Genomic DNA, 16,101 nt, shown 5'->3' with positions numbered 1-16,101 from the left:
CAGAAAGCTTGACAGTCATAATCTGATGCAGTCACTCATTGTACATTTAGTAGCAGTGCAAACGACAAATCAAAAATGCATTCTATAGCACACAAAACAAACATGTAACAACCAAAGCTATATTAAGAATGTAAAAGTACATGTTAAGCAGAATCTATGGAATTTGCAGAAGTAGATCACCAAACTGTGTGTGTACAGTGTTTTTTTTTATCAGCCAGCACTACTTTTCTGTGTGGGAAGCCATGTTATAACTAAGAATATAGAAGGATGACTTGGTATACTGCAAGGGTTTGTACTACAAACTTTACAAGATGCAACACTGGCAATATGGGGTAACATTTCAAACAGAAAGGACTTCTACCCATTGAATTCCTAAAAATGATTCAATATATCATAATACCATCCTTGAGCAGTTAAACTGAAAAAATGGCATCACAAAAACCACCTACACACTTGGAAACTGACTAAAAATATACTAGGTGTCCTTTTGACAAGCTTTACTTGACCTTTTCAGCAAAGACTATACACCTTTTAAGTAAAAAGAACACAGAAAGGGGGAAGCCAATATAAATTAACAAGGGGTGGCAAGCATGACCACGTCCATTGCATGTGTGGACTACTCACAGAAGTATCCACTTTTTATTCACTATTACCCACAGAATAGCAGGCAGCCTGAAATTAATTTCACTTGTTTTCAGGCTGGTACCTTTGGTGTTTTTGCAAATCCCAGAATGCATGCACAAGATCTGCGTAACACTTCTGCAATGCATGCTAATCCCCGCAATATCAGATGCGCTTCTAAACTCATTACCCAAGTGTCTAGTACCCAGTCCTGTTAAGTCCTCACTGTAACAAGATCGCTAACGTTTCTAGATACTGCTGACTGCATCCCACTGAAAGCACAACACTGTCAACAATAACTACATGAAATCACTAATGGCTGTGTTTGTGAGGAACACCAGAAAGAAACAGATAGCAGTTTCACATGAGAAATGTAAATGCTTTTTAACAAAATTCACCAGACGCCATACAGACAAAACCTTTTAATGCTTAGTAACTGTGTTTCAGTCAAATCTTGTAACTATTATAAATGTCTCGTTTAGTGCTTGACATTTCTTAAATTATTTTAGTAACCACAGGTATCTGTTAAGAATTATTTTCTGTTACACTTAACCTCTGATTATTTTACATACATGACTAACTGAATCCTTAGATCTAAGTACAGCTAAAGAATGCAGTGCACAGCCTTAGCTGTTCAACAATATGTGATACATTTGCACTAAAGATATATTACTATAACAAATACTCTCTCTTACACTGTCAGGCAGTAAGATAAAGAATTGTTTACTAATAAAAACAACTTCTAGATAAAGACTTCCACTTTCTTCAAAAAGGGATCCTTAGCAATACAGGTAACTTGGTCACATAGACGAATGCTGATGTCACACCGCCCCATCTAAAAATGTGAACTAGGGGGGTTGATGGTGATGACAATGATTCAGATAGCAACAACATTACTAAGACTATGATACATAATGATAGTTTGTAAAACGTGTTGCAAGTTCGATACATTTTGTTACAAAAAAACAAGCTTTATATAATCTGATTGAATGCTCATTTCACTGAATGAAGATTCTATAAACACAACTAACTGAAAACACACAACTGAAAACTCGACTAAATCAAGTGATAGAAAATATTGTGTACAACAAAATGCAGTATTTTTTTCAGGGAGGCAAGCCCTCCCTTGCCTTCCACAAAACCCTTACTTATGTACACTACTCCACTGTCACACAATTGTGAAGAAAAGAAAAGAACAACACACAGTGAATGTGTGGGTGCACAAACACAAATTTCTACAGATCTGAGGACATGACAGGGTAATAGCCATTGTCAATCCACACATACTGCTCAAGACTCGCTTCCCTCATAACAACTATGAACAGAAATGACACCCTAATATACTATCTACAGACTTCTACAATTTTCTATTAGTTATGACTTGGTCAAGTGAGGTTTCAGACAACTAGGTTTGACCACTTGTAATTCACTCAAATGAGCATTCAATCAAATGACATAGACTCACTTTAGGTTACCTATTGAAATGTTAGCCCTCGAAATGTTGAAACTCTGGAAAAAAACATCAAAACAGCAGGACAACAGCAAATCTCAAACATCGCTGTTCTCCATAAAACTGCTTTTATGTAGGGGGCAATTCCCCCCCACACCCCCAAACTTATATAAACTAACTGTGAGATCACCATACTTCAGTGAAAAGTGAATATTTCAAGAAATGGCTATCTCAAGCTTAATATATGTAAATCCATTTTTGGCCATTCAGTCTCTGGGTTTGGGGACTCATTCTAGTGGGTCCCAACATTTCAAATGGTTACCCTCACTTTATGACACTCTACCATGATTATTACCATAATACTTGCGATTATCCTGATTACACTAATTAAGATTACTCTGACAAATGGGATGTTGTTAGCAATACAAGTGCACTTACGTCTGAAGATACATAACCAAAGAAGCATTCTGAAGACCAACAGGGTTGCAGCGAATGGTGTAGTTCACAGTCTGTGCAGCTGTGAAAGCAGGCTTCCCCCATTTAAGGTAAATGGAGGAAGAACTGTTTGCTTTAGTGTGTAAGTGATGAGGAGGAGGCGGAGGTGGTTCCATTCGATCACGAACAGCTGTTGGAAGAAATGACCCAGAATTAATATATCAACTGCTACGAGTGATACACCCAGCATATTAAGCTAAGCCACGTTCCACGTTACAAGTGAAATGCAGTACTACCTGTGTACCAGTCTGAAATGATTTAGGAGATTAACTCAGTGCTCATACCAAAAGCTGAAACACCACTTTCCATCTACAAAAATGAACTGCTACAACATTCAAAGAGTAAGATACAGGATCAATGAAAGAAGTGCAGAATACAATAACATAAGTACTGCATTTATGAAAGGCCCCCTACTAAGAGTATGAGATTAATAACTATGAGTCTCTTGGCAAAAAAAGTGTAAACAACTCAGAATTATCTCAAATCTGAAATCTTGCTCTGATGCCATCTAAGTATTTTTGTAAAGCCCCCTGCACCCCCAACAGTCCCTTCAATTCTTCTAGACATATACACATACACACACGTGCACAGACAACACAAACACACACACACACACAAACACACACACACACACACACACACACACACACACACACACACACACACACACACACACACACACACAATGAACGTATTACATATGAACATTGGTAGCATTCACTGTGGTACAGTTAATCATGAAATCTCATTGTCACCATAAAGAAAATGCTGAACAGAAACAATTAACTGAAATGAAATTAACCAAATATTAAAAAAACTTCAGAAAGCAAAAAAAGATGAAGATAGTTCCAACAAACACAATTTATTGTTAGCGCTTTCGTCTACTACAATTAGTAAACTTCTTCAGACATCTACCATTCATTCACACAAGTTTAAATAACATATGTAACCATGACATCACTTCCTGACATTCTCAAAGCTGCATTCCACATAAAATTCACTTGTCAATGAAAATCTTATAAATGCCTTTAAAACAGGAGATAAAAAATGTAATGTTCAGTTTAAATTTAAAAATATTTATACAGTCACACACAAGACATTTATTATCTGTTTAGTGATTTTAACTTTAGTACACATTTCAAGGAACTGTATTCATTTAGACCCAGGGAAGCTTGGGCATTCAGTCTAAGTTGCCACAATAATTCTCTCTCCTCTAACCTTAATGGCCAAGCTCCCCCCAACATCTTGTTGTACTTGATCAATTACTATACTACTCCATAACATGTCTAGCCAGGGCATTAGTATGACTGGCTATAGATATACTATGATCAGGGTACTCCATAACATGTCTAGCTAGGGCATTAGTATGATTGGCTTTAGATATACGCTACTGGTGTTCATAAATACGTTATTTTACACAACATTATGTTTTTCCTATGTACAAACTTGGGCATAGTTGGCACTGAGCCAAATACAGCACACCTTTTGTTTCACATGTGTATTTCCCATTGATGTTAAAAATCTTGCTACCTATTTTAAATTTTGTTGTAACTTCTATATATTTACAATAGTGGCAGTGCCCACATTCTTTCACACCTCTATTTGGTATGTAAGATTATCTTCTGGACTCTAGTAGATTTTTCAGATTCAAGCCCCGTTTGAAAATAATTCTAGGTGTATCACCCAGTTTCTGACGAATTCCAACATCTTCATTTATTAAAGCCCAATTTTTAGTCAAAATATTCCTAAGTGTCCTGGCATCATTCGAAAATGGGGTAATGAAGCTCAAATTATAGCCAGTATTGGACATATTATGTCCTATAGCGACATCCAGTGCTGACACACCTGATGTTTGATGTTTAACATTTACAGTGCCCTGGTTAAGGCAAAGAACTAAAATGATGACAAATGAAAACAAACTGCTTTACGTCTGCAATTCCGAGTTTAAAAAAACAAAGTACCCTACTGTGAAATAAAAAAAAAACACTTTAGCACTGCCCCACTATACCAATCCTACCCTACACAAAATACTAGAACACTATTTTTACATGGAAGGGTTCATATATGGGGAATTTCATCCCCCCATCCCCGTAACTTATATATATATCAATTCCACAGTTGCCCACCGATGAAGAAAGGGAAGTGCCACTGGACTTCAGTGGAAAGAAACAGTGGAACCCTTATTCTAAATTCACAGCTCAAACTGGAACTTCAGAAGGGCTCATTGTCTGACTTTCCTCTGAAAGTGTATTAGCTATTGTTTCACTGCATAAATTCATGGAAAATATTCCAAATTTCTTTATTAGCATTACCCTTTTTCAATTAAACAGCTTTCCTTTGATGATAAAATTAACACTCTGACCTATTCATCTCTGACCTTTGCTCCACAAGTGTAAATGAAAACCTTTATATAACTTTGGCATGGCCAGAAGCACAGATTTAAAGTTTGTATATAACTGCTACACTCTTGCTAGATGAATTCCTGACTCCCTCAGTTCCCCAAAACTCAACTCATCAACAATGACAGCCTCTCCACTGAAAGACACTGTTGGGGAATCATGCTGGTACTGAGTGCCATTTCCCAGTGTTTGCCGCCTTTTCCCTAACAGTGCTTGTCCCACTGCAAAAAAAAAATAAAATCATTAAAATAACTAATTTTGAGGAGTTTCCCTTAGGAAGTTGGGTTCTAGGGGTTAGCACTTCGGCAAACTGCCATTTATCCACTCAGAATAGAAACAAACAAAACAGAGAACCTCCATAAGTGACTAGCTTTCTATACATCAACACTGTTTCTTATATACTGAATACAAGCCTTCAGTACATTATACTATTCCTGAATGGACTCACTGCAGCACTGCTCTATACTGCATGCCTCTTATTCTTTTCTACTATAAAAGAAACAATGTAGCAAACAAACAGGCCACCCTGGACAACACACTCATCTGCCCCCCCCCCACTCCACACTGTCCATCAGTTTGCACGATTGCTTAATGAAGTTTGTAAACTGCCAAATGTTTTAGGAACAAGATGACAGCCTGCAAGCTTTTATTAAGCAATAATGACCTCTTACAGACAGCTTGTAAACTGTGAAACTGTTCTGTTTTTTTTATTAAATGAGTAAGTTTAACTATCTATGAAAACCAGAACAGTTTTACAATTTGAGAGTTTGTAATGGTCTACAAGCTGTCTAAAAACCGCAATTATTACTTACAGACAGCGTGTAAAATGTCTGTCAAACTTCTGTTTTATTTATTTTTTAAGATAAAAAAAAGAACAGTTTGACAAGTTAGTTGACAAGCTGTCTATAAGCAGCTGTCATCACTTAAAGACAGTTTCTAAGCTATCAAAAGTTTTTTTTTTTAAAGTTTGGTACCCCATTCAGCCCACACTTCTTATGGTACTAACAGTGAAACTCTGTTACTTTGTTGCTTTAATGGGATACTTTGTTTAACTTTTTCTATGGTTCTGTGCAATAATTCACATGCTGAAACTTTGCTGACTTTAATAAGTAGATATGAAATTCCAAACCTAGCTTACCAAAAGCAGGAATCTACAATTAGATGATAAACCATGTCTGCTATCCCAGCACATAAAGCATACTTACAAACACATCCGGGTGTGCTTACTGTCTGGTCAGCTTGATAACCGTCTCCTAAGGAATTGTATGCCAAAATCCTTACATGGTACTTTCTTCTGGGATCTGCAAAGAAACATATTAACAAAATCAACATACACTCATGTATTTAAACAATATCCAACAGCTCTTTGACACAGAAAAGTAACAGTGAAGAAACGTACTGAACCGGCAAAATTATTTCTACCAGTTGCTGTGACACTACATTAGAACACAACCCAAGAGATAATCAAAATACTCGTATGTTAACAATGTTACCTTTGATAAAAAATATGCTCATTCCCTTATACCTGCTTAATTCAAAATAGTGTCAATGGAGGGGGGTTGGGCAGAAGTTATCCTTCACAAGACAGAGACACTAATCCTGGATGGGACATCTCATTGTAGGATTTAAACACAGAGCCACAAGCACATAGAGACACACACACATGTACAGAGACACACACAGACATGTATAGACACACACACATGTACAGAGACACACACAGACATGTATAGACACACACAGCCATGTACAGACACACACAGCCATGTACAGACACACTCAGCCATGTACAGACACACACACACACACACACACACACACACACATACAGAAACACACACAGACATGTACAGAGACACTCGGACGTACAGAGATACACACAAAAATGTACAGAGACACAGACGTACAGAGACACACAGACATAGAGACACACGGAGACACACAGCATGTACAGAGAAACACACAGACGTACAGATACACACACAGCATGTACGTCAACACACACAGATATGTACATAGACACACACAGACATGCACATAGATACAGACATGTACAGAGATATACAAAGACATGTACAGAGACACACAGCATGTACATGACAGGTAATCTGAAGGACTTTCCTTGGGATGTGGGAGCAAACATGGAACACCCAGTGAAAAAACATGTGAAAATGGGAGTTATACAAACTGTTCACACAGGGCACCCCTATTGAAAACAACATTAAAGCACCAAATACTGTGGAGCAGTAATGATAACTATTGCACCACTGTGTTGTCCTAAACCAAATCACAAATCTAATAATGCCTTAAATATGCAGCATGCAGTCACCAAATTGAAATTTCTGTTAAAAGGTCTAAGATGTATGCACTCAGACCTGGTTGTAGAAAAGGGACACATGCACCAACTTTCCATTCATGTCCAGCAGAATAAAGGGCACAGCTGTTCAGAAATCAAAACTTTATCGAAAGTGTTAAATAACAACTTTAGTCACCATCAAATATATACTGCCATGGCCTGCTCTTCTAGGTCACAAACATCATGATAACAAGACACGGTTACACACAAATGCTGACAGTTACTGCAGAGGATTAAAACCCTGATGTGTTAATGAACTGTGTCTTGTGCCAAGGGTTTAAGGTTTGAATCTTTCCCACTTTTATTTGCCTACAGTGTGACCTTCAGCAACTCACTTAACCAGACAGGCCTTTGAGGAACATGGGCTAGGCTCCTCAATGGCCTCTTGGACTGCATGCCTTGCAGCTACCTATGAACAGAAGAAATTTACAAAGAATGAAAGAAAAAAGGTACATCCCCTCTTCACAAGTGAGATGTTTATTACTACTGAGCGTTATAGGAACATACTTGGTCTTTACATATGACAGTGGTCTCCACTCAACCAGTTGGTTTTGTAGTGACAGATTCAAACCCTCTGTCACAGGCCATAACACACAGATACACACACACACACACACACACACACACACACACACACACACACACACACACACACACACACACACGTGCACACAAGCACACACACACACGTGCACACAAGCACACACATGTCACTTTATGAGCTATATTCTGTGATAATGAAATGAAAACAAGCAATCAATAAAACAAAAATCATTACACTGGTTTCACTGTATTTTCTCATGACAAAGAAAATATACCAGGGTATCAAGACAAAATATCCAGTATTACATAATGACTCTATTCTGAAACTACACTTTCTAGGTTTCCACATATTTTCCCATGAACAGAAGACACACAAGGTTTTCCACCTTTCCTCTCTGTTTTTAAGTACTAAAACAAATGTTTGCAGAAACAGTGAACCACAACTGCTACAATGCAGCTGAACATGAATTCCTTAGTTAGTAGCTGGTTCTACAACACAGACGTTTTGTCTTTGACTACAACCCAGATCGCCCACATTTGATCAGCAGAACCGAATCTGACAAAGCCGGGTTGGGAGGAATAGAAATGGGAAGCTGTCTAAGGTGTGTGTGTGTGGGGGGGGGGGGGGGTTGATGCAGGCTCACCCCTCTCTGGGATGAAGGCTGACACAAGCTCACCCCTTCTGGGATTGGAAGGCTGACGGAGGCTCACCCTTTACTGGGAGGCCAAAGCAGGCACAACCTTTCTGGAAATGGATGGCTGATGCAGGCTCACCCTTTCTGGATAAAACTGGAAGAAAGTGCTCAACAAGGTGTAAATTGCCACAACCACAACATCTCTAAAATTCAAAATCATGCCATAGGGTACTCACACTTGTGGTTAGTGAGGTTCTGTGGTACTGAAAACTTTTCAGTAGCAGCATCATTCATATTTGCAGTAAGTGCACATAGAATGTGGTCCTGTATACAAGCAGGTAATGCATGAATACATAGCTGACCACTTCTCTGATGCTTAGCCAGGGACAAAGGTAAAAGTAATTTGGGGGAACATACCTTGCAACTCTCCTTCCTTTCACAGAATGTCAGTGATTTAACCTTATACCATTGGTCTGTCCCTCATAACATCTGTGACTTTCTGTGACATTATACTTTCTGGTTTCTGCTTCACTCATTAATGTAAACATGGCACAACTACAACTCATTTTGTCTGAGAAGTAAACAATAACCCAGAACTGTTAAGTAATGAAGTGGGGCTTTTTCAATGTCAATTTTTGTCATCAAAATTCAGTACTGGACAGCTGCTGGACACTGTGGTTGTACAATTACACTGTGGGTCATGCATAATGGCCAAACGTGAAGTAGTACACTGAGTTCACATTCAATCATTTGTACATGATCTTTAAAGGGATTCTTCAAAACAGTTTTCTTAGAAACCAAAACTCACCAACAGGTGAGGTATGGCATGGAAACCCTCAAAACCCACAAAACTTAGCAAGAAAGGAGCAGATGGCTCAAGCATCCCTTGGCTTCAAATGTGACAAAGTGATGAATGCTCTTTTCAGACAAGGAGCATAAGGCTGGAACTAATCCTGATGGGACTCTAGTCAGTCTCCTGCTACATGCATTTAAAATATCTACACATACACTTATGGACAATTTCAAATCACTATTCTACCTGAAAGCATGTTTTTGGAAGTGGGATAAAACAAAAGACCCTAGAGAATACAAATGCACACACAGAGAACATGACAAACCACACAAAGGGCATTCCAGCTGAGATTCAAACCACAGAATCGAAAGCTGTAAGGCACCACTGCACTACAGTGCCATCTAGCTAATATTTCATTATTAATGAGCATTAAACGTACCTTCATATTATGGTAACACCATCTAAAAAATGTAGTATGACTGATAGGGCTTAGAAGTACTGAGAAAGTAAGAATGTGAAGCAAACCACAGCAAAAGCTATAAACATACATATCTATTCAGATTTTGGACGAAACAGTCCAAAATATTCAAAGTAATTCAACTTTTATTGTGAGCGCTTTTGCAGTAATCACTACTGCTTCATCGGACAACTAATACTTCCAACTATTCCCCTTTTTTAAAAACATAAATCAACCAATCAAAAACTTCTACACCATCTCATGACAGTATTTAAAGTACTACAAAACTAAAATGTTCATGCATTAAACAGTGTAAAGCATTACAAACAGGGACAAAATATTTTTTCTCTATTTATAATGCTTTACACTGTTTTATGTTTGAACATTTTAGTTTTGTACTTCAACAGTAATAATCATCTAAAGCCAAGGTTTACACTACCAGGTAGCTAGCTAGCCCTGCCACAGTAGTTCTTCCACACCACACACCCACATCTTTTGGCCAGTTTACAGTGTCCAGTCTACCTACTGCATGTCTTTGGAATGTGGAAGGAAACCGGAGCACCTGGAGGAAATCCACATGGACACAAGCGAGGGCATATAGACTTCACATAGAAGGCACTTCAGATGAGACTCAAACCAGGGAACCTCTTGCTGTGAGGCAACAACCCTATCTGCTGTGCTACCACATATTCCTGAAATATGCCACTGTTTCCAATCTGTGACTCATCAACACTTCCCCATTACCTTAGGCCAAACATTACACTGCCTTCAAAAGCAGTTCTCACTCTTACCATTTTTTTAAAGATGACCTACAAGTTTTTTTTTCCTTTTTGGGGGTGTTTGAAATATTCTTTATGCATCTTCCTCACTTTCTTTTGCTGTATATATATTAAACTTCTTTATCATCCGGTGTAAGCCTCATACCATTTCATCTTCGTTCTTATGGACTGCCTCCATTATATGTTTTTTTCTGACAGGATACACTAAACTATGCATGATGTTGCAGATATGGTTTTATAGCAGCTATATATGTAGATGAATGTTAACATCCTTACTTCTAACTGCAGTGATCCACCCTGTGCACTCTGAATCACCAATTCTTTACTTTAAGGTTATCTGATATGGCTAACACAGATCCATCTGTATTGGTATTGTATTAGCACCTCCCTCTACATTTCTGTTGCCCACATGCTTTAACAATACTAATCCATAAATTTGATTAATCATTCTTCCAGAGTTATCATAAACCTTTTGCATTTTTCTGACCCATTTTGCCACTCCAGATCAGATGTTTCACTGGCAGACAAGCATTCTTTTCATCATAACTCTTCAACAATGTTGCCTGTAAGAATAATACAAAAATCGAGAAAAATGACAGGACCTAGTCCTGAACCCCTAGTTACTCCTAGCTGTACATTTCCCTTCTTCAATGTACTCTACATCTAAGATGGCCCTTGGGACCTATTCTGGCTAAATGAACTGTCTGTCTAATCTTCTACATGGAACTGTGCCAAACGTACTGATAAGCATGTAACATATATCCACAACCCCTTTCATGTTGTTAAATCAGTAAGCATTTGAAATGTCAGGACCCGCTACAACTAGTCCCAAAATACAGAGATTGAATAACCAGAAGATTGGACTTACATACATTAAGTCCGATATGCCATGAGGTATGGTAATCTTGGAGTTTTGTCTTTTTTTTTTTTTTTTTGGCTTGTCGGCACTCGGTACTTTGAATGCCAACATTTCAACAGGGGGCCTGTTAAATTAGTCAAAGAAATAGTCTAGGTTCAGCAGTCATGGTAGAGTGAGTTCATGCTGCCTCGCATTTCCTAGACTCTGAGCACTGAAAAAAGAATTTTCCTGTTAGAAGTAATATGTACCTGACAGAAGTGGTATGTTCCTTATCAGTGAGGTTTAGACTTCGCCATGTACGATTTCATCCATCTGCTTTGCTCGTACGTCTGTGACACTAAATGCAGTGGTGACTCTGTACTGCTGAATTAAAACACTGTTTTTTAAATGAGTTGCTACAATGGATTTGTTCCCTGCATAACTAACTCTCCTTTAAGCACTCTGGGGTGAGACCTATACTCTATACATTCCATTTTCATTTTAAGATTATTGTGTACCATCAGATCTTTTGCTTTTATGAGCAAACTAGTACATACTCTCCTCCCAACCCTAAGAAATTCGTTTTGACACTATCTTCTGTTCTATCACTCCCTTTGTATCTAGCAGCCAAAACTAAAAGTGGCTATATGGCATACGTATGAGATGCACAACTATGAGTCCCATAAATGAGATTAATCCACTTCAGTTTAAATTGGAACAGTGAATATCAAAATTTGCTTTATAAGTTAACAGTATTATTGCAGAATCTTTACCCCTCCTACACATCCAGTTATGTACCCGTACTAAATCCGTGATCACTGTACCTTGGAGTAAAGGGAACATGCCAAAGTACCAGAAGCATGGACTTCTGTTTGCTACTTTGTGAACACGTTTACAGAACACAGTTATAAGCTTTACATTCGCAAACGGCTCCCAGCAAAAATGCTTATGCAGCACTGTGACCTTTTTACTATTATTCTAGCTAGCTATTCTCAGCTACTGACACCCTACTCCTCCAGTTTTTCTGCCATTCTTCCTGTTGTTGTTATGTTTCAACTTCATTCAAATTCATTACTTCACTTAGATCAGCCTTTGTTTTATGGCTTCCAAACCTCACTTTAGTGTACTTCACAGCTGATATTATTTCCTGCCACACTCCACTCTCTTTATACTGACAGTGTCACTATTTTACGGTTGTTGATGATTGCAACCAAAAACCTCTAGCTGTTAAAAGATGTACCACACAGGAAGTCACCCTCCATAAACACCATTACAGTGGTCTAATAATGAGCTATTGGCAGCTTACAAGCCTTAGACTTCACATTTCTCATATAAAACATTTTAAACAGTGTATATCACAAATTCTGCAACTAGAAAGAGAATAAAATTAAATGTTTTAGGAGCAAATAAATTCAGTGGTAGATGAAAGTGTATTAACTTAAACCAATAATAACCTTTAACAAAACAGGATTAAAAGACTTGCGCTTAACGTATTAAAAAGCACTGTGTGAAACAACTAAGTAAACTAAAATACATCTGATTTACTGTTGTATGTCATGTACAAGATACATTTAAAAATTGTATTCACTGGTGACATCAACGTTACGTATTTATTGTACAGAGAAAAAAAAAACACCTTAACATATTCTATGGAGATGTTTCAAACTGGGGGACCAACACTGAGCATGCAGGAACTTCTGACTTCAGCTTAGCAAAATATAAAGACCTCAACTGCAAGTTGCAAACAGTGGTTTATTGGAACAATGATTACTTTAACCCTAGCATAATAGCCTGTTCCACTAATATAGCAGCCTCAGCTACAGTTCAGTTAAGCTTTCGCCTAGGAATGCTTTCTCACTGGGTTAAGGGCCACAGGCAAAACTTCTCTGGTCACTCTTGAACTGTGCTGAAACGCACTCAGTACTAAAAGCTGATGCCTGCATTAGAGAAGCAGCAAAGCACAGACGGTGACCCCCAAAGGTCTCCGCAAACAAAGCTTTCCCTCTCTGGCCTCTTGCTTTCAGCGATTACAGACCACCAATTTCATCAATCAACAACTCCCTCCACAGCTTTCCCAAAGTATTTCTTAGCTGTCCATTACTGATGTTATCATAATAAATCAGTTTATATAAAATGAAAATTTGACAGACCATACGCAAGTCCGGAGAAGTTTACTTACTGACAGACTTGGGAAGGCACTTTTTAAGACCTAGCATACCTGACTACACAGAATCATGTTTGTGAATTACTGTAACCAATGCACCCAAAATAATAACACCTCACACTAAAAATGCAACTTTTAGTCTACATGAAAAGTTTTCAAGACTAAAACATTAAACCTGAGTCCATGCAGTTCCCAAACACTGCAGCATTTCTACATCAATGCATTTCAAATAGTCTCTCATTCCTGAACGTGTCTTCATCTCTATATAATCCCCAGGGAGACTCCTACTGCCTTGCTACATGTCACTGAATGACAGATCTGACAATTTATCAACCTGTCAAATGCTTTAAAAGCCATCTCAGCCTCTTTTGTCAGTGGTCATCCAGATCTGGTCACCTTTAACATTAAGAAGGGCAGGCAAAGTCCAGTGTCAGGAGAAACAAATGGCCTCCTTCAAAGAAACAGTGCCATGCAACTGTGCACAAAAGGATTTCACAAAACACTTATTCAAAAAAAAAAAAAAACAGTTGTACTCAGAACATATAATATACACTTTATAACTCAATATTTGCTACCTTAGCTTAACATACATAGAATGAAATTTTGCTAAGTGTTATTTTACACATACTCCATAATAAGACCGTGCAGCTTCCTGTACATCTGGCTAATTACAGTGTACTCAGATAATTAACTGTGGACCAGCAGTCCCACACAACAGTCTGTTCGGCAGAACTCACGATGTACATGCATTTAATGTACTCCACTGAGGGAACGTAAGGTAGTGCTGTGTTATGCTATGAGTAATCTATGCTCATCACTCAGTCCTATGTAAATAAATCCTCTGGCATCCAATATCAGGGATTGATACTAGAAATTAACAGAAGTGAGTGCACAGACTTTTGGCTTTCTTATTCAATCAGGTACACAACCACTTGTGATGGGTACTAAAAATATTTACACAACTATATACTTAAATGAGTGTATTCACAAGAGAAAAAAAAAGGCTGCCTATCTCTGGACAGAAGAAACTTCCAATGAAATGGTTTAAATAACTGTTAATTTTATCTCCTCTAGCAAACACTTTCTTACCATAGAACATAAGAACACAAAGCTTTTACTACTTTGCTGGCTTGTGTTATTTTCTCAGGATAAACATAGGGACATTACTGGTTTATAACATTCATTCATTCATTCATTCTCTAATTACTCACTTAAACCAGTTAAGGGTTGTTTGCTGTTGGTGGTGGAGAGGTGGGGACTGAAGCCGCACTCAAAATGCTCATGGCAGAGAAACTAATCCTGGACAGGTTGCCAGCACATTAAACGACACACACACACACACACACACACACACACACACACACACACACACACACACACACACACACACACACACACACACACACACACACACACACAACGGGTGCACCTACAGGTAAATTACAAGTTTGCCATTTCACAGTGTTGTGCCTTTTGGATGTGAAAGAAAAACAAACAACCCAGCAACTCCCCACATAAACAGATGATGAGCAGACTGGTCAGTGAGAAGAGCTCTGCCAAGAACCGAAATGAAGAACCAAACACTGTGAGTTAGCACATCACATTAACTGCTGCATCACATTTTGATCTGAAATGCTGGAAGTCCACTCCTACTAGCTCTCAGTCCAGTCCTAGCAGCTCACAAAAGGAGAGCCTTAAAAGGAACACAAAGCATCTTACAGACAGGAAAGTACTCTGTCTTGGTAAGCATATGCACTTCAAACATGGCTATGAAGTCATGCTTTCTACAAACTAAATAGCAATGCTACGAATGTTCCTGTCATGGGCAACTTAGACCAAGGTGTTTCAATTTCTACTTTTTTAAGAGACATATACTAGGGAATTTACACTCTGATTAATAAAATTCCTTACAAGAGCAATAAAAAATAGTACTGTTTGTCTGCTCATTCCTGTGATAATAAATCCAGGCAAAAAAAAAAAAGATTTCATTCTTTTCACTTTGCACATAAGAAAATGACATGACATTTTTGAAATGTTTCTTAGTGGATGATCACATGGATTTTCTTTGAAGCTAGTAAGTTAATTTCGATAAACGGGGATATGTGTCTTTTCATTGCTTTAGTTGGAAGGGAAATAGTCAATATTTGTTAGTCAAAAGAGTTTTAGTCTCATAATATGGATTTATTAGTTCAAAACAATGAAACTTCTAGGATAAGAACGTTTTTCATTCCCTATTCCCCACCAGTCCTCCTCCATGGGACACTTCTAATAACTGCTCTTCCTTCATCCAATAAGCCCTCTAGATCTGTCAGGGGAAAAGGCAAGGTACTGTTGTGCCATGTGAGAGGCCTATAATCCATTTGTTCCTGCCTATGGAGCTTCAAAAGCCCACTCATTCGTAAACTGTCATCAAACGGTAGGGAGTGGCCTGGCAGTAGGTCCTGCTGATTCAGCCTACAATTACTTCTGGAACAATTTACACAGCAGATCCACTGAGCCCCAAACAGTGCTGCCTGCTTGGCAAGAGTGCACACTACAGGTAGAATGTGCCCATCAGGCTTGTACCCATGA

General features: G+C 38.3%; 1 protein-coding gene across 1 annotated transcript in view; it reads right to left on the bottom strand.

Annotated features, from left to right (window-relative positions):
- The window catches only part of PRTG (protogenin), a 627,066-nt gene that overhangs the window by 53,594 nt on the left and 557,371 nt on the right, over nucleotides 1–16,101 (bottom strand). The window contains exons 12-13 of the mRNA XM_044078520.1: nucleotides 6,171–6,266; nucleotides 2,510–2,696 (exon numbers count right to left, since the gene is read on the bottom strand). Of these exons, the coding sequence (XP_043934455.1) occupies nucleotides 2,510–2,696; nucleotides 6,171–6,266 (283 nt within the window). The remainder of the gene's footprint in view (nucleotides 1–2,509; nucleotides 2,697–6,170; nucleotides 6,267–16,101) is intronic.

The sequence above is a fragment of the Protopterus annectens genome, chromosome 7.part1 (genome assembly GCF_019279795.1).
Source record: "Protopterus annectens isolate FY-2018-M chromosome 7.part1, PAN1.0, whole genome shotgun sequence".
NCBI lineage: Eukaryota > Metazoa > Chordata > Ceratodontiformes > Protopteridae > Protopterus > Protopterus annectens.
This window is presented reverse-complemented; position numbering and strand designations above follow the sequence as displayed.